The 27,982-nt window shown below is 38.5% G+C and overlaps 1 protein-coding gene and 2 long non-coding RNA genes across 3 annotated transcripts; 2 read left to right on the top strand and 1 right to left on the bottom strand.

The window, feature by feature from the left end:
- Positions 1–347: 347 nt before the first annotated feature.
- angptl4 (angiopoietin-like 4) lies at positions 348–6,803 on the bottom strand. The gene is made up of 7 exons (XM_077615437.1): positions 6,204–6,803; positions 5,426–5,536; positions 5,131–5,215; positions 3,000–3,113; positions 2,826–2,921; positions 1,675–1,962; positions 348–969 (listed from the first exon to the last, which is right to left on the bottom strand). The coding sequence occupies exons 1-7, from the start codon at positions 6,786–6,788 to the stop codon at positions 779–781; spliced, it is 1,470 nt and encodes a 489-aa protein (XP_077471563.1). The 5' UTR covers positions 6,789–6,803; the 3' UTR covers positions 348–778.
- On the top strand, positions 2,125–18,433 carry LOC144085797 (uncharacterized). The gene is made up of 3 exons (XR_013304275.1): positions 2,125–2,507; positions 17,328–17,478; positions 18,141–18,433. It is a non-coding gene; the product is annotated as an uncharacterized LOC144085797 (long non-coding RNA).
- Positions 18,434–18,485: 52 nt separating this feature from the next.
- On the top strand, positions 18,486–27,975 carry LOC144085790 (uncharacterized). The gene is made up of 11 exons (XR_013304274.1): positions 18,486–18,750; positions 19,609–19,726; positions 20,989–21,106; positions 21,716–21,833; positions 22,961–23,078; positions 24,191–24,308; positions 25,437–25,554; positions 26,382–26,499; positions 27,327–27,446; positions 27,663–27,780; positions 27,934–27,975. It is a non-coding gene; the product is annotated as an uncharacterized LOC144085790 (long non-coding RNA).
- The last annotated feature ends 7 nt before the right edge of the window (positions 27,976–27,982 follow it).

Raw genomic sequence — 27,982 nt, 5'->3', positions numbered from 1 at the left:
AGGCCAAAAAGTCATACAAAAATCACACAAGAAAATATAAATTACAAATATATATTTTTGACAGCATTTAAATAAGAAAAGAGAACAGCATGACAATAAGACCACAACACAAAAGTAACAGTAACAATAGTATTCCTTGTTACGCTCTACTACGACTTGCTTAAAGAAGTCAATATGACTCAAAATGTGCAAATCTCCCCCCCTAAAAACAGTGAAGAATATATAACGACATCAACCCAGAATGCTTTTCATCAGAACGGCGCTGACATTTGTCTCAAACACCTTTTGAAGCCTCGTCAGTATACAGTGATTTCAACTTTGACCGCTAAGACCCCCCCCCCCCCCACTTGAACCGCATCACTCTCATGCTTACTAAGCAAAAATCACATTTTTGGTCCGCATAAAAAAACACCCTGCGCGAAATGGGAAATTTGTTGTCTTTTACTAACCTAATTTGTTGTTTCTTTGAATTAAATAGTTGAAATTTTCACGCTACCTCATTGGCCGCCATCGTCGTGAACGTCCCGACGGACCCTCCCAGTTTAAAAGGATTGGACATCTATACCCCTTTTCTGGTGCTGCATATCAGCATCCAATCATTGCCGATGAGTCTTGACTAGTCAGAAAATTTGTCGTCGCGATTGCGACTTGCGCTTGGCTTCAAACTTCCAAGCGCTTTAAGAGAGTTCTACCAAAAAAAGAAAGAATAGAATAGTCCAGAATCTCCATCTTTCTCCTCAACTTGTGGCTCCGTTTTTCTCACCGTGACTGTCAGCATTTACGACTTGTCCTCAACCACGGACACGGCGGGGGCCATCATGATGGTGCTGGACTTGAGGGGATAGTATCGCCCCCTCCATGTCTTCCAGAAGATGCACTGCTTCCTCTGGTGCCGTTGTTTGGGTGGTGGGCTTTGGAAGAATCTCCCGTTCAGGTTGGACTGGCCACAGTTACTGAACCACCAGCCGCCTAGAAAAAGAAGGAATATCGTCTCAAAATGTATCAAGTAAAAATATCGAAATGTGAAAACATACGGTAAGTAGTACTTCTTTTTCCTGCTAAGGCTTTTCTCGGCTAAGTGGCGTTAAGGTCATTTTAATTTAATAAAAAAACATTTTTAATAATGGCGTACATCGAGGACGTACAGAATATAATGGTACATTACTTTATTTGACAATGATTGCTACTCAAAAACTTGTTCTAATAAATTCTGTCCAAGACCAAATCTCACTGAGGCTCTAAAATCCATTTTAAAATTAAAGATGTGCATTTTTCTTAAGTTTAGTTTCCAGCTATTTAATGGTGTGGTGAAATGTTTGAAAAAAATGTGTGAAGTATTTTTCCTTATAAATACTTTTTTTGGCATGTTTGTGATTGAATACCCATTTATCGAACTACCATAACATGGACACTCCTTTCATTAGCCTGTCAATTGTATTTTACATTGTTAGCTTGAAACTAATTGTGTTCTGCATTTTGTTTAATATTAAAATTTTAACTGCCAGTATACAAGTGTATTTTCAGCAATATTTTTGAACATCGGTTGACTTTCTGCCACCTGCTTCAAAGTTTGCTTACGATAACATGGATAACCCTTTAGATTTGTAGTCCAATGACACAATCGACATGCTAAATCCTAGCTTAACAACAAACATCTTTGTTTTCAATGCTCACCAGAAAGATGTTTGGCACAGTTGGTGTCCTTTTTGAGGTCGTTGTCCTGGTCGCGGGTGGAAAACGGAAGCCCGGCAGCGGCGTCGGATGCCAGCGCCCTCTCCAGAGGACCGAATGCGGCACCCCCGTCCTGGATCTGGAGCAAGTACTTGCTCTCTCCTCCGCCCAGTTGAAACGGGAGGCTGATGGACGCCACGTCGTTGCCCCAGTCGGACAGCTCCATTTTGAGGACGTAGCCGCCATTTTTGGCCATGGCGTGCATCTTTTCCAGTCCCAACCAGAATTCTCCTAAACAACACAAGCACAAATGATACGCCAGTCAGTGAGTTGCTGCAGAATTATCCTCACCTTACCCCAATAAATACTTGCAATTCCAAAAACGACCACTAGAAGGCGACACTTTGTGGACTATGAACTGTTTAAATGTTATAAATCAATATAATTTACTCGTCTCAGTTCACCCTCTCTCAGTTCAGTGTTATAATCAATAACTAAAATAAATTACAAATTTTCGATCGAAAAAAGCATTGTCAAACTCACTTTGACGCACGGATTTTACGTCATCTCCTAAAGCCGACGCACGGATTTTACGTCATCTCGTAAAGCCAATCGGATGATGTGTTGTGGGAGGAAGAGGAAGTGGATGAAGGAAGCGTGGACGTTGATAGGATTCTCAACGAACAGATGTATGAGGAGACGGATGAGAGGACAGACAAAGAGAGAGAGGAATATCTGCAGAGACTATTTAAAGATTCTGATTTGGACTCTTCATTTGAAGGATTCTAATGAATACATTTGTTTGAACAAAACAATCGTGAAACGAAGAAAAAAAGGTAAGATTTCTGATTTTCGTCAGCGGGAAATTTTAGGTGCGCACTATATTCGATTACTGCGTTTTTCCAGATGTTTTTGGCCCAAAATTACCTGCGTGTTATTTTCGAGTGTGCGTTATATTCGAGTAATTACGGTAGACAATTTACAGCTGTCGATTTCATGCCACGATATATTTTTATCGATATGACAGTCTGCCACAATTTAATACGATGTTAGCCAGTTGCATTAACGCGATTTTAAAAAAGATGCCATTTTTAAAGCTGGAATATGGCTCTTTTAGACAAAAATGTATCGTTACGCCATGTGTGTAAACGTACCGTTGAGGTTGCCGAAGCCTTTCTCGTAGGCAGACCACTGCTGGTCAAAATCCACCGAACCGTCTTGCCGCTTTTGGACAACCGTCCAACCGCCATCTGAAAAGACGCAATTGTGTTATTTGGGAAACTCAGATGGGAAAAAAAATTCGAAGTCAAAGTTTAAGATTCGCTCACCGGCTGTCATTTGGCAGAGGACTTGGAATGGTTCAATGTTCTCCGGCTGGATAGTGTAGACCCCGCTGGTGGTCTCGCCTCGCAAGAATAGCTCGTGGCAGTCGGATGCCATTTCTGGAAAGATTCACCGAAGAAAATCAATAAATTGTTGCTAACATTTTGAGAAAAGTATCACAAAAATACAAACTTGCGACGTTCTCATTCGCACTTTGCGAATTTTCTAAATATCGGTTTGGTTGAGCAAAAATTCTTTAGTCGTTTAAAGAGCCTCCTTTTACTTTAAATTTGGGAGTTTGAATTTCAAGAGGATTGTTATCTTACGTAAAAGATTGGCCTTTTGAATGTACTATTATGTTCTTGAAGCAACCTTTGAATATCTCCCCTTCCGAATACGGTATTTCAGAAGTAGGGCACTCGTCGTAATGTTTGCAAATAAACCTATCGTTGTTATCTTGTCTGCTAGACTCAGCAAGCAACCAAACGTGGCGTGAGAATTTCTCCCGTGGCAATAAATACGACCTTTCTCCCAGTTCCCGCCCGGAGCACGCTTCCCTTAAATCAATTGCTCCCCTCCTTTGCATACCTCAACCCCCACCCGAGAATTCCGACCCCCCCCAGCGGCTTCCTCGGGCATGCTTTCCTCACGTGCGCGGCGGCCTGTCGCTGACGTCGTCGTGCGTGGCTGCTGCGTGGCCACTGTGTGTTCCGTGGGTGGGTGCTGAGTGACGGGCGGGGGGATTGTGTGTGTGTGTGTGTATTGGGGGGGGGGGTCTGTTGTTATATTTGCAGTCGGGTTTATAACGTAGGGGTCAAACGAGGATGTGGAAGCCGCCAAGGAAGATGAGTTCTCAGTACCTCATTTTATTTTTTGCAGCAGTTTTTGCCTACGATGATTGGGACTCTTTTCTCGATGACCAAAGCGAATATATTGGAAGATAATCCATAGCTAAAAATATATCTGAATAGTGCTGTTGTATCCTGTTGTTTATTGTTCAAGTGGAAGCTTGCCTCGACCTCTGACCCGCAAGTTTGAACCCTTGGCCGGGGACGGCCGCGTGCCGCTTCGGGGCAGGGGGTTCTCCTGAACTTTAGCATACTTCTTACTCATTCAAATGAGAGCGTGACGAAGAGGAGGAGGAGGAGGTACGAACGAGAGGTGGGGGGAATTGTCTGACTCCCTGACAGAACTAGGGGAAAGGTTACTCCTTCTGGATGGATACGCGTGCGACAAAGTGGGATGTCTCTTAAAATAGTTGTCAAAGTTTGCAGGAACAAATTGTATTCCAGGAAAAAGCTAAATGATCGGCGGGAGGGAGGGAGGGAGGAGAAAGCCGCTTTCCGCCGGTGACCCCGAATGAACGCTCCAGAGACCAGCGAACTTTACCCCACTTGGCATTTTGTCAAACAAGCTGCCTTCTTATTTGTCCTGATGTAAGAGAATAATAAAAAGGGAGAACTTTAACCCGTGGGATCGGCTTTGGGCGCCATTCGAGGCCATAGACGTCCATGCCAATTGGACTGGGAGGGCTGGTATGAATTCAATCAAATCAAAAATGTTCATTTTGGTGTTCTTTAGAATGACAATGAAATAACACTTTCATTTACGGAGACCTAAATTGTAGACTATACATATTGTTATTTTAAGTTAAAATTCCCCTATTCTTTCAGCCACTTGACAATAATTAATATTATTATTATTACAAAAGAAGCGGAAAAGATAGACTCAAACTTTTTTTCGGCTAAACATCGGGATAGAGTCAGATTTTGTCTTTTATAGGATTTCGTGGTTTGGTCGCATTTCTCGATTTTTAGGGTTCTGGGTATGTTTTTCCAAATACGAGCCCGACGACAATAGCCTTTAATTGGAGCTTTACAAGTAAAGTGGCCTTGCCTAACACCCCATTGTTTCATCCTAATGAAGACGCTCAAATTGCATCTGCTGCGTGCCGGCGTCAAGCTGAGCGAAAAAGCGTGCTTCCCAATCGAACGGCGGCCCTTGATCGTAATTGCTAACGATGTAAGCTTCCCCGCCGACAGATGGCCGGCCGCGTTTGGCGTCGGATTGGGTGCACTCCGCTTAAAGCGGAGTGTCAGAGCGGATTTAAGAGGATGCTTTTTGGCTTTTACTTACCGACTGGAGAGTCGCGTTGCTCGGCCGCGCCATTGGCGGGGAAGCCGTCGCTGTTCCCCAACGGTCGCTGCTTCGACTGTTGAATCTAAACAAATCCAGAAAAGCCAATGTCACTAAAAAAGCCTTTGTGAGTAGAAACACTACAGTTGATGCTAAATTGTTTGCGGTAAAGTGACAGTAACGAAGCAAAATGATGAAAAACTGAAACTAAGTTAAAACTCATTGTTAAAAAAATATCAGAAGACTCTGACTTTCTATATGTGACAGACCAAAAACAAATGTGAAATCTGCACACCTGACTTTGCAGAGTTCTAATTCGCACGTTCTGCTTGTCCAGCTTCTCCTGCTGGAGTCTCATCCGTGCCATCAGATCGTCGATGCGTCTGTTTTGAGCCTCCAGCATCATCTAAAAGAAAAAAGCAAGCATTTCAAACCAACAAAATCCGGATGAATGCATCATTTTCATCAAAGAAAAACTGCAACAAGTCTCCCCACCACAATTGGTGGTTATGTAACTCGAAAGAGTGCGCGGAAGTTTCCACCTCAGCACTAAAAAATCTCTTACGCATAAGTGGTGCTCTATAAAGTTGCAGTAATTTGTCTGTCTGTGCGTGACTTGTAAAGTGAAAGATTGTGCGGCATGCACATTTGTCTTCACGCGCATCCAGCAGATACTCACGTACTTAGTGCCATGTTTTTTGTAATTTGATTAGACGTCAATGGCCGTCAGTGAGAAATGATTACAAAAACTACAACAAAAAACAACTATGAGAAACATTTATATGAACTTGCACCAGTTTCCCTTGAAAAAAGGCAAAAAATCGATAGCCAAAAATGAAAGGAGGGTCTTTTTGAAAACATTTTAGTTGTTGCAGTCATGAAACTTCATTTTAAAAGACGTTTTGCCATATATATTTGGAAAAATACCAACATTTCTTGATCGGGATTCACCACCTCATCGTGAAAAGCCAATTTGAAAAGTGGATGACATATTAGAGAGGTGTTATCTCCCAAAATCGACTCCCCACGACAGTTTCTGCGAAAAGCGCCAAACGAATCTCAAGTACGCTTACCTGGACGGCGTGCGCTTCCGTCGAGTTGTTGGCGCGGGCCGGCGGCGGATTCTCCAGCCTCTCCTCCAGCCGCCTGAGCCGGTCCCTGACCGAGGTCCCTTCCTGCCGCATCTCGTCCGTCTTCTCCCTGAGCTCGGCGGTGACGTTGAGCAGCTGGCCCTCCCGGTCCTCCAGTCCCCGGGCCCTGGCCTTGAGGGCCTCGCCGTCGGCCCTCAGCCTCTGACTCTCCTTGCCCAGCTCGCTCAGGGTGCGGTTGTAGACCTTGATCTTGGCGAAGATGTCCCTCATCTGGACTTTGGTCTTGTCCACGTGCTCTTTCAGCCCCTGGCCCAGCTGCAGCAGGCCGTGGGCGATGACGTTGACGTCGTCCCAGGCGGCGAACTGCACCCGCTTCTCCTTCTCCAAAGGGAAGCCCGTGGCCATGGCCAGCGCCAGGCACAGACTCAAGGTGGCTAGGGTGGTCTTCATTGTCCTCAGGTGTCTCTTTTTCTTCTCCTCCTTCTCGTCGCTCTGGGCTTTGAATGAATGAGCTGTGGAGTCTCCGTCCGAGCGCGACTTCTTATATACCGCCGCGGACGCCGGCATCTGGGCCGCCGACGGCTCGCCATTGGCCCGCCCCGGAGAAGGAGGGGGGCGCTGTCGCTCCCTCGCTCGGATTTCATTCCCTCCTCCGCCTCTGTTAACTATTCATGTGAGAGACACAAAAGGACGGTGATAGAACAAAATGTGCGCCTCTCTTTGGACACAACATGTACGATAATGTACCACACGGCAACATAACGGGATATTCCTTCCGATGGAGATATTAAATCAGTTTTTTTCTAAACTAAAATGCAAATGTGTCAAACAACAGGTGTCAACGGAGGTTTTAGTAAAAAAAAAAAAACTCAATGTGAAATTATTCGAAGCCATTTTACTATAGCGCAAATAACATTGAATATTAACCATCCTGTAAAGAAGCTTAGTAAATATGAGTAATTGCTTATATGTATATATCGTAAATACATTTGTAAATGAACACATTGAGGATTAAAAAAAAAAATGAAATGAAGATGAAAAACGTAGATTTAGTTTCACATCATTGAAATACAGTCCAGTCAAATTGGATTAGACGTCTAGCGCTATAAATGGCAAACCATGAGTTAAATGGGAGGGGGGAAAAAGGATATAATTTGTTCATAAAAGCGTTAAGATTTTTTAACAAAGTCTTGGTCTTGGATAGTGTGGTCTTGAGCGCAAAGAGTTTTTGTCCTACAAAAGTCTGCTAGCCCAATGCTAATATAAAATGCAAAACGTCATAGACACGCTAATAGGAATGATCTTAACATAGCGTCCTATGCTCAAAGTGTCAAACTCTAAATTCCGACTTGCTTGGATACTGTTAAGAAACAAATATAATCATCGGCTGCCATTGGCGAAGATAGCCGCGTAATCCATTTTGAATCTGAATATGTTTGCCGCCAGCCTCTCGTGGTTCAAAATGGATTGCAGGTCTATCATGTCAATAGCAGCCAATGTTCATTTATGACAAATATTGAAGATTGTTGATCTATTTCCTTGGTTTCAGTCTTTTAAGCGCCAATAAGACCATAGTTACTCTGCGGCCAATCCAAAAAAAAGTTCATTTTCAAAACAACTCCACTTCCACTATTACCGTCAATGCCATTTCCAAAAGTTTTGGGACTCTACTGTGCTTAAAAATGCCAATGACATCACCGATAAATTGACTTGCTCATCTTATAATCGACTAAAAACCTCTTTTGCTTTTCATCTTCTGGTGAACCAGAAAATGACATTGAATTTTCTGTCAATGATGGCGTCAAAGAACATATACAGATCACGGGAGGCTGAACCAGTGTGAGAATTAGGGGAAAGTTCACAGCACAAAAAAAGGGCCACATCACAAGCTACAAGCTGTTTTTTTTACAACCTCTGCTGGGAGCTGTACGTAACACAGTGTTACAAGACAAAGCCAGAACAGAGCAGCCTTAACCCTTTCCTGTCCACAGCCGACGCAGACTAAGTAGGTGAAAGGTAACCGCTGACTGCCGCCGGGCCTGGGGCCAAATTCGGTTGCGGCAGAGGAATTAGCAGCCCTCGCTTTTGCGTCTGGAATGTAACAAACATGGTTTGTACTCTCTCTCTAGCCACGCCAAAGCCGACGTGCTTTTTCCATCTGGATTTTCCAAAACTTCCGAGTTCCTGGCATAAAATAGCCCTCTGGCCGTAGCGTCTACGGGAAACGGTAGCGGATGATGACAATATTTGAGAAATTTGATTTAAATTCATCGGCGGCCGTTGATGGCAATCGGCGTCCAAACCATTTGGTGAGGGAGGTCGGCATGAAAGAACAAGAGAAGGCGTCTATTGCTTTCAATGGCAACCAGTGAGTTAATTATTTGGAAAAAAGTGACTAAGTGTGAAAATATTTGCAAAGAGTGAATGAGATCAGCTCAGTGTGTCAGTCGACATTTCTAAGAAAAGTTGGTGCATTTTCATTTAAAAAAAAAAAACAAGACCATGTTTTACTGTTGATTACTTTCATTTGGCAAATTTATCATCAAAAAACATTGTGAATAATCTGTCGAAAAGCTCCACAACGGCTAGCAATTAACTGCCAGTTAAAGAGCCAGACATACTTTCCCATAATCCATAGCAATATTTCATTTTTCGCCTACTCTATCACACAGATTTTATTGAACCGCATATTCTATTGAGCCAAGCATCCTTTTTTTTCTATTGGGCAAAGCATCCAACCGATTTTTTTATTATAACCTATGAAATAAATGCTATTGGTCATATGAACAATGCCATTATGGTGTTATTAGCAACCTTATAGTAAATAATCCATCCAAAATCGTTATTAAATTCAGCACGATGGAATAGACGAGAGCGGAACGGGTCCGAAAATAGTTTGGGCCAGCTGCGCTTTTCCTAATCAGTGACAGATCGACACTTGAGCACATCTGCTTATTCAATTTCCCAAAATGGCCGCTCCCATCCCAACCGGCATGCTGACCTTTTACCCACATTCCGAGCCGGGAACATCTGTAGTTCCCTTACGAGTCCAGTTCTTAGTCATGGAGCAGAAGATTAAGAGAACAAAAGTTGGACAATTCCCTCTCTCTGAATCATAAATGGATAAATGGCCCACGTACTATCGTATACTTCAAGGCGTTATATTGATATGAAATATTATAGCAGCGACTGCCAAGCCCTGAATGGGCCCTTGAGCAAAATTATGGGCCAGGACTCTGGATTTACGGGTGCTCTCGTTCTTCCCAATTGATTATTCACCCGTGGGGGATGATAATGAGTGTAATAAATGTATTTAAAAAAAATGGGGGTGAGTTACCTCAACATTCCAAGTGGTGAATACGAAATGCAGAAAATCCTCAGCAATGGTGTTCCTGGATTCTCTTCTACATGTTTGTCACCTTTGTAACTCTGTAAAATTAGAAATGATTCGGAATGTTAATTAAAAGAAAATAACATTAAAATAGGTATTTGTAAATGGCCGATTTTCTTAATCTGGGAGATAATTATTGAGTCTGGAAAATGAAGAAAATACAACAAAGTGGAAATCTCAAATAAAATCATCAAGTATAAAAATACACCAAACAAAACATAATTAACTTAACTTAACTTAATATAAAGACATCCAAAAGGGCCACTCATACATCGGTCAGATGAATCTCACATAAAAACACATGTTTAAAAAAAATGATTGAGACATGACATTTCTTGACAATATTTGATACATGAATTTGGATCGATGTTATAATTTTTCCACCTGATAAAAATGGACGTATCATTTAAATATGATACAAATTTCTCAGAAATTATATTTGAAATGTTGTAGTCTTTTTGTTCAAGGAATCATTAAAGGCTCAGAGTTAAAGAATTTTGTTGTCAATAATTGAGTGGTTTGGCCTTTAAAGGGTTAAATAATAGTATTGAACGGAACCCTTGGAGTGGACCGCTACCATCGTCAATGGCAGTTAATGAGTTAATCATAAATGAATACATTTAAGATGGGGGGGAAAAATCCACTTTGTTGCTGACATCTACGCATTTGATCATTTCCACCTGTTTTCCCATCTCAACAGTCCAATGAAGCTCAAAACCGCCCCCCAGTGGCTAATGCGTGATAAAAAACCGAGTTCCCCCTCTTTTTCACATGCTTTGCACTAAAACGCGCAAAAAATCATTTATCATAACAATAGACATGTAGTGGCATGAACATGATACAATTTTTTTTGGTCACTGTCCCATACCAAAATCGATTTCAGTTTCAGTTTCTGTCAGTTCCTGAGCCAAATGAGCCTCTCAGCTGGCGTGATGCAGAAAAGTACACCATGTACACATTAACGAATATATTTATTTATATATAGTCTATAAAAAAGGGTGTTCGACTCAGTTTGGTTCAGTGAGCACATTAATGGTAACTAGATCTCATGTGGTTCGGACCTGTTGATTTTTGGGCCAAAAAGTTTTGCGTCAGTTTTTTTCCCCCATTTCCATTTTAGAGTACTTACAGGTTACTTTAGGGACATTTTTGGATCATTTCCTTTTGATTTTGAGCGACTTTCCGGTTGTTCGTTTGTCGGCTCCTGCTAATTTTGGGGCCTTTCCACGTGACTCTGTGTCTGTTTTGGGCTATTTTAAGGTCAACCAGGGGTCAGGAACCTTTTTGAGAGAGCCATAAACAATTCATATTTTTTAAATGTTATTCCTCCGAATGTAAAAGTCAACATACATGAAAATGTGTGCTTTTTTTACTCGCTTCACAAATTTGAAAGTCTCTGAATTTTTTGTTACGCTGTTGCTAATCAATGAGTATCAATGAGAGTCGGAAAAGTGAATGAAAGAGGGAAAAGTTTGCTTATTATGATTATTCTCAATAAAGCGGAGAGAGCTCATGCGAGTCTGAGAAAGAAGGTCATTTGGAAATGAGGCTTCCTGCGAGATTTATTCAAGACGATTACATTCCCCGAGTGAAATATAAAACGGGAATTTGTCGAAGGTCTAAGACAGATCCCATGCTTCAAATCACGTAAAAAGCATAGCTAAGATGTCAGGGGATTTGCACAAATAGCCCAAGGAAGTCTTTCTGTTCTGACCAAGATGTCTCCAAGGTGCCAACTTTCTCTCCCCAAAGTTTAGCAAAGGCCTCTTTTGTGGTTCCAGAAGTAGAGCCCACTTCCGCCCCGCCTCATTCCACCCCCAGATGGTTCCGCGTAGGATTCCCATGGACTAATTGACCTCTTGTGGAAAATTCCAAGCAAGCATTCGGAACGCTATTAAATTGGTCGTAATGACACGAACGTGTTAGCAATTTACCACGGCAGAAAAGAAAGGTTCGTTATCACGTTATGACTTGATACGTTTTATGTTATACCGTGATAAGTAGCGTGTTTTCACCTAAAAAGGTTATGGTACAATTTTGAACAACAGTGGTTTTAGGATTTCATTTAAATGACACATTTAATACCATACGTTTCATGTTGCGTTATGGTTTTCATAATCTGAAAGGTTGCATGTTTAACATCAATTTTTGAGGTTTTAACATGGTAAATATGACATCTTAACATTACTTGCACGTTTTAATGTGATAAATTGCTAGATCAAAATGTGGCAATATTACTTATTATATGATTAAATAGTCTTGACTCCTGCCTTTTCCAAATAATGCAATAATGCATAGCCATATAAACAGTAAGTGTATTTTTAAATGCAAAAGAGAAACAACAATTTTCTCACTGATCACATCAAAATGGAAAATCAAATTCACATGATCATGTAATAATATTTTCCCCCCAATTGCAGAATTGTTTTTTTTTTAAAATAGACTCTAGGAATTAAGGAAAAAAACACCTACTTAACGTCTGTCATGCTTTTGACACTTCGCATGAAAGCTGTGACCTTGACCATCTGCTCAGTTAACTCATTTATTAACCTTCTTAATCCGTGTTAATCTTTGCCAATCCGGGAAGTAACAAGTGCTTTGTTAATGGTTGAAAATGTCCGGTAAGAAACCGGGCTGTTTGGCCTACATTGGTAGAATTAAGTAAAAAAAAAAAAAAAGAACTATTTGAACTCATCATCAAATTAACAAACAAACAAAAAATAAAATCAACACATTTTTATAATAATAAGTATACAAATAAATTTGCATAAAGACCTAAATGTGGCCCATGTATATTTTGCACCTTTATTTTCTTATGCAACCTCACATTTGGCTACCATTGACGTCAACAGACATCCGTCCATTTTCCCATTCGAAACGTCTATTGCCGTGAAATGGTCTTTTCAATATCAATTCCCCCCTTTTACTAACTACCACCACACATAACCTGCGCATGAAACCACGGATGAGCAGCTGGGCCAGAGTTCAGTCCAATTTGTTGACATCTCGTCTGCGTTCGCACCTGCTGTTGTCGTGCGGTGACGCCGTGGCATATGAATTGTGGGCGAAAAGACGTGCGCGAGGCAGGGGAGATGGAGAATGTGAAAAATAAATGCCTGCTTTGTTTTCACGACCTTCGCACGGCGAAGTCTCCCCCGCCTTTGGCTGGCTTTTAAAAGCCAATCAACAGACCTGTTTGACTTTTTGCGGCGCGCCATCCAACAGCCTTTCCCTTTTACTGCTTATTTTTCCCGCTTGCGGTAGTCCGGCTCCCACGCCAGTGCCGTTTGATCGTGCGGGCTTTTGAGCCACCTTTCAAGTATTTCCAGAAAAACTCAGCAATTCCAGCCTTCTCCTGCACTTAAAGGCGGTTTTGGCGAGGAATTTGTGTGAATTGATCCAGACTGCGAGCGAATGAGGGCGTTTTAGTGCGGTTGACGGCGATGGACGTCCAATTCGACTAGCTGGCAGCCTGAAAATGGCCTTTTTAGCTTTTGGTTATGTGAAGTGAAACCAAGGCTGGTAATTTATTAATATTATTGTTATTACTTTTACAAAAACACCTACTGAATTTATAGATGAACTATTTCATTGGTTTCAATGAATTTGCTTCAAAGGGAACAATCCGACATATAACATTTGACCACACTGTTCCAACAGCTCAATCCTTCCATGTACAAATGAACCACTTATTTAACCACCATTGACTGCGATAGACATCCAAGTCCAGTCCAAATGCCGAATAAGGTTTTACATTTACAACGTTCCACTTTTTTTCCCTTCCAAAAAACTCCCTTCAGGGCCCAAGTTGAACTTACTTTGCAAAACTTGCCTCAACTCGCTTCAATTATTTGAAGCGGTGTCAAATATTTGAAAACTATGTGAGAAAGAGAAAGCGACAGCAGATGTGGCAAGATAAGTAAATGGCGGCCAACGTCCTGTAGTAACCTCCTGATTTGAGTGTATTAATGGCGCCCTTTGGGCCTCTTTTACGTAAAGTACAGGGGCCTGACCCGTGTCATAGCCCAGTTTTTTTTGGACGCCTCTTTACCCCCGGAGGCTTCGTAGCGGTGCTGCTACGCATCCTGTGAGGCAGCATGGGAGAAACAAAGCTTTAGAGTCGCCTGCCAAGTTCCACTCAGCTCTATCAACGAGACAAATATAGCTGGGATTATGTCGTCAGTGCAAGTAAACCACTCAATATTGTCGGCTTTGTTTGCCTTTACTCACTTTTCAAGGTACACCTGCGTTGCTAATTTGTGTATGATTAATATAATCACACTGGGGTAGTTAATAAAAATGAGGACGTCTAAGGCAGTCAATTCAGCCAAAGGGAAAAAGAGAGAAAACTAACGGAGCACACAGATAGAGCATACCAGTTTGGCCTAAGCAGCCAAACTCAAAGAATCACCATATTTAGGAGTGTCCACTACAGACTCAACAAAATGTTTTCACTCTTCATCTTGAGACCAAAGATGTGTTAAATGGTCTATTCTTTTATCAAGTCATGGCTTTTCTCACTTCTCTGACCTCCGACCTTATAAAGCATTACCAATTTCGTCATGCGCAGTTTTTGGGTGTGATGACAAGTAGGCTTTTGTTGTTGATGATGACGACAGGGCCTATGTCCGATTATTATTATTATTATTATATTATATCTTGCAAGTTTGATAATAATCCCGTCCTTCACTCTAGACTCTAGAGTCTAGAGTCTAGACTTATAGTATAAATGGTCGTTTTTGTCTGTAAAAAATTCCCTGACTGTACATGGTATTTTTTCATGTAAAAATGCCTTACTAAACATGGTCATTTTTTTAAATAAAAAAACCTTACTATATATACACGTTCGGTTTTTTGTTGTTGTTGAAAAAAAGCCTTACTATACTATGTTGTTGTTTTTTTAAGGAAAAAAGCCTTACTATACATGGTCGTTTTTTAGGAGAAAAAGCCTTACTATACATGGTCGTATTTTTAGAAAAAAAGCCTGACTATACTATGTCGTTTTTTAATTTTAAAAAAGCCTTACTTGGTCGTATTTTTGATACATACGTACATTTGATTTGATTTGATATAAAGGCGTAGCATCCCATAAGACTAGGCTTTCATTTCAAACTATTCCAGAAAATGTAGGTTTTCCTAAAGAGCAAGCTTTCCACAATACTAGTGTCCTACAAGTGCAATCAGTGGATTGCCGTCAGGTGCTTCTTGCAGCCCAACCCCCGTTGCTTCAACTGAGTCCGACCGAGTCTGTGCTGGATGTTTCGAAAAAAAAATGCTGGCCCAACCCACAGCGGCCCTCGAGGACCCCTGTTGCAGACTCTCCAAGCCAGTCCAAGTCTTTTTCTGGACCTATTGTAAACGTTGGCCATCAAAATGCAGACTTTTGACCATTTTGACTCATTTAAGAGCACCTTTGTTGAATTATATTTTACCCATTTCATTATATGCAGCGGTGTATGATGACACTAAAGGCTTTTGATTTGATGTAAAGCCATAGCATCCCATAAAACTAAGCTTTCATTTCAAATTATTCCACAAAATGTAGGTTTTCATAAAGAGCAAAGCTTTCCACAATACTAGTGTCCTACAAGTGCAATCAGTGGATTGCCGTCAGGTGCTTCTTGCAGCCCAACCCCCGTTGCTTCAACTGAGTCCGACCGAGTGTGTGCTGGATGTTTCGGAACAAAATGCTGGCCCAACCCACAGCGGCCCTCGAGGACCACTGTTGTAGACTCTCCAAGCCAGTCCAAGTCTTTTTCTGGACCTATTGTAAACGTTGGCCATCAAAATGCAGACTTTAGACCATTTTGACTCATTTAAGAGCACCTTTGTTGAATATTTCACCCATTTCATTATATGCAGCGGTGTATGATGACACTAAAGGCTTTTGATTTGATGTAAAGGCATAGCATCCCATAAAACTAAGCTTTCATTTCAAACTATTCCACAAAATGTAGGTTTTCATAAAGAGCAAAGCTTTCCACAATACTAGTGTCCTGCAAGTGCAATCAGTGGATTGCCGTCAGGTGCTTCTCTTGCAGTCCAACCCCCGTTGCTTCTACAAACCCTTTGCCCACCCCCCAGCTAATTGGTGACGGCGAGGAGGTGATCGTTACGATCCGTCCCAAAAAATGGCAAATGAAAAAGCACTATGTAAACGCTAAACGATTATCCCCCGACTTAAACCCAGCCGGGAAGAAAAATATCATGGAACATTTCAGGATGAATACTTTTAGAGTGACCTCTTACAAAAAAAACAACAACAATCGCCTCCGCCAAGGACCTTTTTCAATTTAACTTTACGTGACAGATCTCCAATCCATACATATTGCGGACATACGGTTAAATAAATGGTCAGGGAAAAATGTATGATGACGCAGAAATTATTTTTTTTGCCTTGACGGAGACACTGGCGGCGATTGTTAAACAACTTTAAAAATGTTTCAAGGGAAAAAAAGCCTTACTATACAGCAGGGGTCGGGAACCTTTTTGACAAAGAGAGCCATAAACAATTCATATTTTCAAACATTATTCCTTGAGAGCCATACTCAGAATTTAAAAGTAAAAATACATGAAAATGTGTGCATTTATTAATCATTTCACCATTTTGAAAGTAAAAAAGTCTTAATTCTTTTAAGAATATTTTTTCACTGCTGCTAATCAATGAGTATCAATGAGAGTAAGCATGCAGAAGAGTATAATGAAGAAAAATTATGATTAAAAATGCGCTAAAGATAGTGTCGGCGCCAGTGTGACGCTCTCATTGGTGTGTTCGGGGCTTAGGTGGTCTCTCACCAGCGGTTCCCATATTTTACCACACAGGTTAGCAGAGAGCCATATACACCCATCAAAAGAGCCACATATGGCTCCCGAGCCATAGGTTCCCTACCCCTGCTATACAGTGTGCTTGTTTTCTGGGTGTTTCCACTGTTTGTAAATCCAGCTGGCAGTTTTAGCCAGCGGTGATGACAGATTTTAGCTCCTGGATGCCACAAATTAGTCATAATGGTTGGACTCTAGTCATTTTCTCTTCCTAAAAATCCAAAAGTTAATATGTATTTGACTATTTGACTGCGGTTTCAAAGTAAACCATCACACATACACACAGACGCGCGCACAGACGCGCGCACAGACCCACGCGCACAGACACGCGTGCGCACAGACACACGCGCGCACAGACACGCGCGCGCACAGACACGCGCGCGCACAGACACAGACACGCGCACAGACACAGACACGCGCACAGACACAGATACGCGTGTAATGGTTTACTTTGAAAGCACAGTCAAATAGTCAAGTACATATTGACTTTTGGCTTTTAAGGACGAGAATATATATATATATATATATATATATATATATATATATATATATATATATATATATATATATATATATGGGTTCAATAAAACTGAATACAGCAGTTTCAAATTAAACCATTACACAGATATATATATATGTATATATCCTAACTATACATTGTATAGTAAGCCTCCATATATATATATATATATATATATATATATATATATATATATATATATATGTGTGTGTAATGGTTTATACTGTATTCAGTTTTATTGTTTTGAGAATACACATCTCTTTGGTAGCTATACAAAATAGCTCTGGTCCATCTTATGGTGCCGATATAATTCCGTTTTTCAAAATAAATCATTCATTGATTCAATAATTTTCCGCACCGCTTTACTTCGCAGGGGTTGCAGGGATGCTGGAGCCTATCACGGCCAACTATGGCTTGCCAGCCAATCACAGGGCACTGAGACGAAAACACGCTGATTAACTTCAAATGACTTCAGGTGGTGGGGCTAGGCACACTGTATCGCAGACATATTGCACGCCAGTCAGGTATAACAATGGTTTTAACATTTATTTTAATGTCTTACGAGTTAGTTGCTTGTTATAATGAACAAGTGTGCTTTTATTTTGATGTCTTACGAGTTACTTACTTGTTATAGTGAACAATTGTGCCTTTAGTTTGAGCTGAAGATCGCCATGTTGAGCTCCGCTAAGCAAGCATGGGTTAAGGTTAAACCTCAAGCTTAAATTTTAATGTTATTTTGCTAAATTATGTATTGGGCAAGTATTCATAAGAACCGAGCGGTGTTCTTAACGCGGTGGTTATTGTTACGGGATTCCAACTGTCTTTTTTTGTGTGGAAATATCATGCTAATGAGCGATTAGCACGAGGCTAGCGCTAGCCGCGAGTGGCTAATCGCTACACTAGCAGGGAGTCCACGTAGTGCTTCTAACTGTACTTTATTGTGGATGCTAAATGAGCGTTAGTTAAGCTAATGTTCATACTCCTATGATTTTGTTTGTAAAAATACACTTATTTGTCGGTGCGAATGGGCTCAAAGTTTTGGTTAATGATGTTAAATGCAAATGTGATTGATTGACACACATTGTATGGCATGCACTTGTTGTAGTGTATGTACACGATGGAATTAAGGCTATACATGTTTGTTTAGAAAGCAGACTAAACTCTGTCCCTGTGTGGCTTTTTTAAGTTGACGGACATCTTCCTGGACAGCGGCTTGAGTTCTAAAAGGCCTGGGCCACCTGGTCTGACTGCACCACGCCGGCCTGGCTCAGTACCTCCGGGACACTAAAGTGAAGTTCAACCTGGACGGCATGGATGGACGGACGGCATGGACGGACGGACGGCATGGACGGACGGACGGCATGGACGGACGGACGGCATGGACGGACGGACGGCATGGACGGACGGACGGCATGGACGGACGGACGGACGGCATGGACGGACGGACGGCATGGACGGACGGACGGACGGCATGGACGGACGGACGGCATGGACGGACGGACGGACGGCATGGACGGACGGACGGCATGGATGGACGGACAGACGGCAGGGACGGACGGACGGCAGGGACGGACGGACGGCACGGACGGACGGACGGCAGGGACGAAACGGACGGACCCTAACTATACATTGTATAGTAAGCCTCATCTCATTTTCTGAACTGCTTTATCCTCATTAGGGTAGCGGGGGATGCTGGAGCCAATCCCATTTGTCTCCAGGCCAGAGGCGGGGGACATCCTGAATCGGTGGCCAGACGATCTTAGGGTACAAGGAGACGGACAACCACGCACTGTATAGTAAGTCTTTTTTCCTTAAAAAGGACATGGTATAGTAAGGCTTTTTTTCCCCTAAAAAACGACATAGTATAGTAAGGCTTTTTTTCCCTAAAAAACGACATAGTATAGTAAGGTTTTTTTTTCTCAAAAAACGACATAGTATACAAAGGGTTTTTTCCCTAAAAAACGACATAGTATAGTAAGGCTTTTTTTTTCTTAAAAAACGACATAGTATACAAAGGGTTTTTTCCCTAAAAAACGACATAGTATAGTAAGGCTTTTTTTCCTAAAAAACGACATGGTATAATAAGGCTTTTTTTTCTTAAAAAACGACATAGTATACAAAGGGTTTTTTCCCTAAAAAAACGACATGGTATAGTAAGCCTTTTTTTCCCAAAAAAAAAAACAGCATAGTATAGTAAGGTTTTTTCCCTAAAAACGACGTAGTATAGTAAGGCTTTTTTTCTTAAAAAAACGACATAGTATAGTAAGGCTTTTTTCCCTAAAAAAACGACATAATATAGTAAGGCTTTTTTTTCTAAAAAAACGACATAGTATAGTAAGGCTTTTTTTCCCTAAAAACGACATAGTATAGTAAGGTTTTTCCCCTAAAAATGACATAATATTGTAAGGCTTTTTTTTTCTTAAAAAATGACATAGTGTAGTAATGCTTTTTTCCCTAAAAAACAACATAGTATAGTAAGGCTTTTTTTCCTAAAAAAAATGACATAGTATAGTAAGGCTTTTTTTCTTAAAAAACGACATAGTATAGTAAGGCTTTTTCCCCTAAAAAAACGACATAGTATAGTAAGGCTTTAAAAAAAAATGACCATGTATAGTAAGCCTCATCTCATTTTCTGAACTGTTTATCCTCATTAGGGTAGTGGGGGATGCTGGAGCCAATCCCATTTGTCTCCAGGCCAGAGGCGGGGGACATCCTGAATCGGTGGCCAGACGATCTTAGGGTACAAGGAGACGGACAACCACGCACTGTATAGTAAGTCTTTTTTCCTTAAAAACGACATGGTATAGTAAGGCTTTTTTTCCCTAAAAAACGACATAGTATAGTAAAGGCTTTTTTTCCTAAAAAAACGACATAGTATAGTAAGGTTTTTTTTTCTCAAAAAACGACATAGTATACAAAGGGTTTTTTCCCTTAAAAACGACATAGTATAGTAAGGCTTTTTTCTTAAAAAACGACATAGTATACAAAGGTTTTTTTTCCTAAAAAACGACATGGTATAGTAAGGCTTTTTTTCCCTAAAAAACGACATAGTATAGTAAGGTTTTTTTTTCTCAGAAAACGACATAGTATACAAAGGTTTTTTTTCCCTTAAAAACGACATAGTATAGTAAGGCTTTTTTTTCTTTAAAAACGCCATAGTATACAAAGGGTTTTTTCCCTAAAAAACGACATAGTATGGTAAGGCTTTTTTTCCTAAAAAAACGACATGGTATAGTAAGCCTTTTTTTCCTAAAAAAAAAAAAAACAGCATAGTATAGTAAGGTTTTTTCCTTTAAAAAACGACATAGTATAGTAAGGCTTTTTTTCTTAAAAAAACGACAGTATAGTAAGGCTTTTTTTCCCCCAAAAAAACAGCATAGTATAGTAAGGCTTTTTTCCCTAAAAAAACGACATAATATAATAAGGCTTTTTTTCCTAAAAAAACGACATAGTATAGTAAGGCTTTTTTTCCTAAAAAAACGACATAGTATAGTAAGGTTTTTTTCCCTAAAAATGACATAATATAGTAAGGGTTTTTTTTTTCTTAAAAAATGACATAGTATAGTAATGTTTTTTTTCTCTAAAAAACAACATAGTATAGTAAGGCTTTTTTTCCTAAAAAAACGACATAGTATAGTAAGGCTTTTTTTCCTAAAAAAACGACATAGTATAGTAAGGTTTTTTTCCCTAAAAATGACATAATATAGTAAGGGTTTTTTTTTTCTTAAAAAATGACATAGTATAGTAATGTTTTTTTTCTCTAAAAAACAACATAGTATAGTAAGGCTTTTTTTCCTAAAAAAACGACATAGTATAGTAAGGCTTTTTTTCTTAAAAAACGACATAGTATAGTAAGGCTTTTTTTTCTTAAAAAACGACATAATATAGTAAGGTTTTTTTCTTCTTAAAAAACGACATAGTATAGTAAGGCTTTTTTCCCTAAAAAAAACGACCTAGTATAGTAAGGCTTTTAAAAAAAATGACCATGTATAGTAAGCCTCATCTCATTTTCTGAACTGCTTTATCCTCATTAGGGTAGCGGGGGATGCTGGAGCCAATCCCATTTGTCTCCAGGCCAGAGGCGGGGGACATCCTGAATCGGTGGCCAGACGATCTTAGGGTACAAGGAGACGGACAACCACGCATTGTATAGTAAGTCTTTTTTCCTTAAAAACGACATGGTATAGTAAGGCTTTTTTTCCTAAAAAACGACATAGTATAGTAAGGTTTTTTTTTTCTCAAAAAACGACATAGTATACAAAGGGTTTTTTCCCTAAAAAACGACATAGTATAGTAAGGCTTTTTTTCTTAAAAAACGACATAGTATACAAAGGGTTTTTTCCCTAAAAAACGACATAGTATAGTAAGGCTTTTTTTTTCTTAAAAAACGACATAGTATACAAAGGGTTTTTTCCCTAAAAAACGACATAGTATAGTAAGGCTTTTTTTTCCTAAAAAACGACATGGTATAGTAAGCCTATTTTTCCTAAAAAAAACGACTTAGTATAGTAAGGTTTTTTCCCTAAGAATGACATAATATAGTAAGGTTTTTTTTTTCTTAAAAAATGACATAGTATAGTAATGCTTTTTTCCCTAAAAAACGACATAGTATAGTAAGGCTTTTTTTTTCTAAAAAAACGACATAGTATAGTAAGGCTTTTTTCCCTAAAAAAAACGACATAGTATAGTAAGGCTTTTAAAAAAAAATGACCATATATAGTAAGCCTCATCTCATTTTCTGAACTGCTTTATCCTCATTAGGGTAGCGGGGGATGCTGGAGCCAATCCCATTTGTCTCCAGGCCAGAGGCGGGGGACATCCTGAATCGGTGGCCAGACGATCTTAGGGTACAAGGAGACGGACAACCACGCACTGTATAGTAAGTCTTTTTTCCTTAAAAACGACATGGTATAGTAAGGCTTTTTTTCTCAAAAAACGACATAGTATACAAAGGGTTTTTTCCCTAAAAAACGACATAGTATAGTAAGGCTTTTTTTTTCTTAAAAAACGACATAGTATCGTAAGGCTTTTTTTTTTCTTAGAAAACGACATAGTATACAAAGGGTTTTTTCCCTAAAAAACGACATAGTATAGTAAGGCTTTTTTTCCTAAAAAACGACATGGTATAGTAAGCCTTTTTTTTTCCTTCAAAAACGACATAGTATACAAAGGGTTTTTTTCCTAAAAAACGACATGGTATAGTAAGGCTTTTTTTCCCTAAAAAACGACATAGTATAGTAAGGGTTTTTTTTCCTAAAAAAACGACATAGTATAGTAAGGGTTTTTTTTCCTCAGAAAACGACATAGTATACAAAGGGTTTTTTTCCCTAAAAAACGACATAGTATAGTAAGGCTTTTTTTTCTTTAAAAACGCCATAGCATACAAAGGGTTTTTTCCCTAAAAAACGACATAGTATGGTAAGGCTTTTTTTCCTAAAAAAACGACATGGTATAGTAAGCCTTTTTTTCCTAAAAAAAAACAGCACAGCATAGTATAGTAAGGTTTTTTCCCTAAAAAACGACATAGTATAGTAAGGCTTTTTTTCTTAAAAAAAAACGACATAGTATAGTAAGGCTTTTTTTCCCCTCAAAAAAACAGCATAGTATAGTAAGGCTTTTTTCCCTAAAAAAAACGACATAATATAGTAAGGCTTTTTTTCCTAAAAAAACGACATAGTATAGTAAGGCTTTTTTTTCCCTAAAAATGACATAATATAGTAAGGGTTTTTTTTTCTTAAAAAACGACATAGTATAGTAAGGCTTTTTTTTCCTAAAAAAAACGACTTAGTATAGTAAGGTTTTTTCCCTAAGAATGACATAATATAGTAAGGCTTTTTTTCCTAAAAAACGACATGGTTTAGTAAGCCTTTTTTTCCTAAAAAAAAAACAGCATAGTATAGTAAGTTTTTTTCCCTAAAAAAACGACATAGTATAGTCAGGCTTTTAAAAAAATGACCATGTATAGTAAGCCTCATCTCATTTTCTGAACTGCTTTATCCTCATTAGGGTAGCGGGGGATGCTGGAGCCAATCCCATTTGTCTCCAGGCCAGAGGCGGGGGACATCCTGAATCGGTGGCCAGACGATCTTAGGGTACAAGGAGACGGACAACCACGCACTGTATAGTAAGTCTTTTTTCCTTAAAAACGACATGGTATAGTAAGGCTTTTTTTCCCTAAAAAACGAAATAGTATAGTAAGGCTTTTTTTCCTAAAAACGACATAGTATAGTAAGTTTTTTTTTTCTCAAAAAACGACATAGTATACAAAGGTTTTTTTCCCTATAAAAAACGACATAGTATAGTAAGGCTTTTTTTTTCTTAAAAAACGACATAGTATACAAAGGGTTTTTTCCCTAAAAAACGACATAGTATAGTAAGGCTTTTTTTCCTAAAAAACGACATGGTATAGTAAGCCTTTTTTTCCAAAAAAAAAAAAAAACAGCATAGTATAGTAAGGTTTTTTTCCCTAAAAAACGACATAGTATAGTAAGGCTTTTTTTCTTAAAAAAACGACATAGTATAGTAAGGCTTTTTTTCCTAAAAAAACGACATAGTATAGTAAGGCTTTTTTACCTAAAAAACGACATAGTATAGTAAGGCTTTTTCCCCCAAAAAATGACATAGTATAGTAAGGCTATTTTCCCCAAAAAACGACATAGTATAGTAAGGTTTTTTTCCCTAAAAATGACATAATATATTAAGGTTTTTTTTTTCTTAAAAAATGACAGTATAGTAATGCTTTTTTCCCCTAAAAAACAACATAGTATAGTAAGGCTTTTTTTTCTTAAAAAACGACATAGTATACAAAGGGTTTTTTCCCTAAAAAACGACATAGTATAGTAAGGCTTTTTTTTTCTTAAAAAACGACATAGTATACAAAGGGTTTTTTCCCTAAAAAACGACATAGTATAGTAAGGCTTTTTTTTGCTAAAAAACGACATGGTATAGTAAGCCTATTTTTCCTAAAAAAACGACTTAGTATAGTAAGGTTTTTTCCCTAAGAATGACATAATATAGTAAGGGTTTTTTTTTCTTAAAAAATGACATAGTATAGTAATGCTTTTTTCCCTAAAAAACGACATAGTATAGTAAGGCTTTTTTTTTCTAAAAAAACGACATAGTATAGTAAGGCTTTTTTCCCTAAAAAAAACGACATAGTATAGTAAGGCTTTTAAAAAAAAATGACCATATATAGTAAGCCTCATCTCATTTTCTGAACTGCTTTATCCTCATTAGGGTAGCGGGGGATGCTGGAGCCAATCCCATTTGTCTCCAGGCCAGAGGCGGGGGACATCCTGAATCGGTGGCCAGACGATCTTAGGGTACAAGGAGACGGACAACCACGCACTGTATAGTAAGTCTTTTTTCCTTAAAAACGACATGGTATAGTAAGGCTTTTTTTCTCAAAAAACGACATAGTATACAAAGGGTTTTTTCCCTAAAAAACGACATAGTATAGTAAGGCTTTTTTTTTCTTAAAAAACGACATAGTATCGTAAGGCTTTTTTTTTCTTAAAAAACGACATAGTATACAAAGGGTTTTTTCCCTAAAAAACGACATAGTATAGTAAGGCTTTTTTTCCTAAAAAACGACATGGTATAGTAAGCCTTTTTTTTTCCTTCAAAAACGACATAGTATACAAAGGGTTTTTTTCCTAAAAAACGACATGGTATAGTAAGGCTTTTTTTCCCTAAAAAACGACATAGTATAGTAAGGGTTTTTTTTCCTAAAAAAACGACATAGTATAGTAAGGGTTTTTTTTTCTCAGAAAACGACATAGTATACAAAGGGTTTTTTTCCCTAAAAAACGACATAGTATAGTAAGGCTTTTTTTTCTTTAAAAACGCCATAGCATACAAAGGGTTTTTTCCCTAAAAAACGACATAGTATGGTAAGGCTTTTTTTCCTAAAAAAAACGACATGGTATAGTAAGCCTTTTTTTCCTAAAAAAAAAACAGCACAGCATAGTATAGTAAGGTTTTTTCCCTAAAAAACGACATAGTATAGTAAGGCTTTTTTTCTTAAAAAAAAACGACATAGTATAGTAAGGCTTTTTTTTCCCCTCAAAAAAACAGCATAGTATAGTAAGGCTTTTTTCCCTAAAAAAACGACATAATATAGTAAGGCTTTTTTTCCTAAAAAAACGACATAGTATAGTAAGGCTTTTTTTTCCCTAAAAATGACATAATATAGTAAGGTTTTTTTTTTTCTTAAAAAACGACATAGTATAGTAAGGCTTTTTTTTCCTAAAAAAAACGACTTAGTATAGTAAGGTTTTTTCCCTAAGAATGACATAATATAGTAAGGCTTTTTTTCCTAAAAAACGACATGGTTTAGTAAGCCTTTTTTTCCAAAAAAAAAACAGCATAGTATAGTAAGTTTTTTTCCCTAAAAAAACGACATAGTATAGTCAGGCTTTTAAAAAAATGACCATGTATAGTAAGCCTCATCTCATTTTCTGAACTGCTTTATCCTCATTAGGGTAGCGGGGGATGCTGGAGCCAATCCCATTTGTCTCCAGGCCAGAGGCGGGGGACATCCTGAATCGGTGGCCAGACGATCTTAGGGTACAAGGAGACGGACAACCACGCACTGTATAGTAAGTCTTTTTTCCTTAAAAACGACATGGTATAGTAAGGCTTTTTTTCCCTAAAAAACGAAATAGTATAGTAAGGCTTTTTTTCCTAAAAACGACATAGTATAGTAAGTTTTTTTTTTCTCAAAAAACGACATAGTATACAAAGGTTTTTTTCCCTATAAAAAACGACATAGTATAGTAAGGCTTTTTTTTTCTTAAAAAACGACATAGTATACAAAGGGTTTTTTCCCTAAAAAACGACATAGTATAGTAAGGCTTTTTTTCCTAAAAAACGACATGGTATAGTAAGCCTTTTTTTCCAAAAAAAAAAAAAAAACAGCATAGTATAGTAAGGTTTTTTTCCCTAAAAAACGACATAGTATAGTAAGGCTTTTTTTCTTAAAAAAACGACATAGTATAGTAAGGCTTTTTTTCCTAAAAAAACGACATAGTATAGTAAGGCTTTTTTACCTAAAAAACGACATAGTATAGTAAGGCTTTTTCCCCCCAAAAATGACATAGTATAGTAAGGCTATTTTCCCCAAAAATTGACATAGTATAGTAAGGTTTTTTTCCCTAAAAATGACATAATATATTAAGGTTTTTTTTTTCTTAAAAAATGACATAGTATAGTAATGCTTTTTTTCCCTAAAAAACAACATAGTATAGTAAGGCTTTTTTTCCTAAAAAAATGACATAGTATAGTAAGGCTTTTTTTCTTAAAAAACGACATGGTATAGTAAGGCTTTTTTCCCTTAAAAAAAACGAAAGTATAGTAAGGCTTTTAAAAAAAATGACCATGTATAGTAAGCCTCATCTCATTTTCTGAACTGCTTTATCCTCATTAGGGTAGCGGGGGACGCTGGAGCCAATCCCATTTGTCTCCAGGCCAGAGGCAGGGGACATCCTGAATCGGTGGCCAGACGATCTTAGGGTACAAGGAGACGGACAACCACGCACTGTATAGTAAGTCTTTTTCCTTAAAAACGACATGGTATAGTAAGGCTTTTTTTCCTAAAAAACGACATAGTATAGTAAGGGTTTTTTTTAATCAAAAAACGACATAGTATACAAAGGGTTTTTTCCCTAAAAAACGACATAGTATAGTAAGGCTTTTTTTTTTCTCAAAAAACGACATAGTATACAAAGGGTTTTTTCCCTAAAAAACGACATAGTATAGTAAGGCTTTTTTTCCTAAAAAACGACATGGTATAGTAAGCCTTTTTTTCCTAAAAAAACGACATAGTATAGTAAGGTTTTTTCCCTAAGAATGACATAATATAGTAAGGGTTTTTTTTTTCTTAAAAAATGACATAGTATAGTAATGTTTTTTTCCCTAAAAAACAACATAGTATAGTAAGGCTTTTTTTCCTAAAAAAAACGACATAGTATAGTAAGGCTTTTTTTTCTAAAAAAAAAACGACATAGTATAGTAAGGCTTTTTCCCCCCCCAAAAAAACAGCATAGTATAGTAAGGCTTTTTTCCCTAAAAAAACGACATAATATAGTAAGGGTTTTTTTCCTAAAAAAATGACATAGTATAGTAAGGTTTTTTCCCTAAAAATGACATAATATAGTAAGGGTTTTTTTTTTCTTAAAAAATGACATAGTATAGTAATGCTTTTTTCCCTAAAAAACAACATAGTATAGTAAGGCTTTTTTTCCTAAAAAAACGACATAGTATAGTAAGGCTTTTTTCCCTAAAAAAACGACATAGTATAGTAAGGCTTTAAAAAAAATGACCATGTATAGTAAGCCTTATCTCATTTTCTGAACTGCTTTATCCTCATTAGGGTAGCGGGGGATACTGGAGCCAATCCCATTTGTCTCCAGGCCAGAGGCGGCGGACATCCTGAATCGGTGGCCAGCCGATCTTGGGTTACAAGGAGATGGACAACCACACACACTGTATAGTAAGTCTTTTTCCCTAAAAAATGACATAGTATGGTAAGGCTTTTTTTCCTAAAAAAACGACATGGTATAGTAAGCCTTTTTTTCCCCCCAAAAAAACAGCATAGTATAGTAAGGTTTTTTCCCTAAAAAACGACATAGTATAGTCAGGCTTTTAAAAAAAATGACCATGTATAGTAAGCCTCATCTCATTTTCTGAACTGCTTTATCCTCATTAGGGTAGCGGGGGATGCTGGAGCCAATCCCATTTGTCTCCAGGCCAGAGGCGGGGGACATCCTGAATCGGTGGCCAGACGATCTTAGGGTACAAGGAGACGGACAACCACGCACTGTATAGTAAGTCTTTATTCCTTAAAAACAACATGGTATAGTAAGGCTTTTTTTCCATAAAACGACATAGTATAGTAAGGGTTTTTTTTCTCAAAAAACGACATAGTATACAAAGGGTTTTTTCCCTGTTGAGAAATAATTGTCTTTGTGTCATGACAGATGCATTGGACAACGTGGAAGAGGAGCGGGAGGAGAAGAATGGGTCAAG

Source organism: Stigmatopora argus, chromosome 12, assembly GCF_051989625.1.
Source record: "Stigmatopora argus isolate UIUO_Sarg chromosome 12, RoL_Sarg_1.0, whole genome shotgun sequence".
Classification (NCBI taxonomy): domain Eukaryota; kingdom Metazoa; phylum Chordata; class Actinopteri; order Syngnathiformes; family Syngnathidae; genus Stigmatopora; species Stigmatopora argus.
The sequence above is the reverse complement of the archived record's forward strand: the minus strand, read 5'-3'. Positions and strand labels throughout refer to the sequence as shown.

Excerpts from the sequence above, each read along its gene's own strand:
- angptl4 (XM_077615437.1), bottom strand. The coding sequence starts at position 6,788 with ATGCCGGCGTCCGCGGCGGTATATAAGAAGTCGCGCTCGGACGGAGAC. Across the intron at positions 5,537-6,203 it reads CGGAAGCGCACGCCGTCCAG|ATGATGCTGGAGGCTCAAAA; the intron begins GTAAGCGTACTT and ends TTTTTCTTTTAG. Across the intron at positions 1,963-2,825 it reads AGGCTTCGGCAACCTCAACG|GAGAATTCTGGTTGGGACTG; the intron begins GTACGTTTACAC and ends TGTGTTGTTTAG.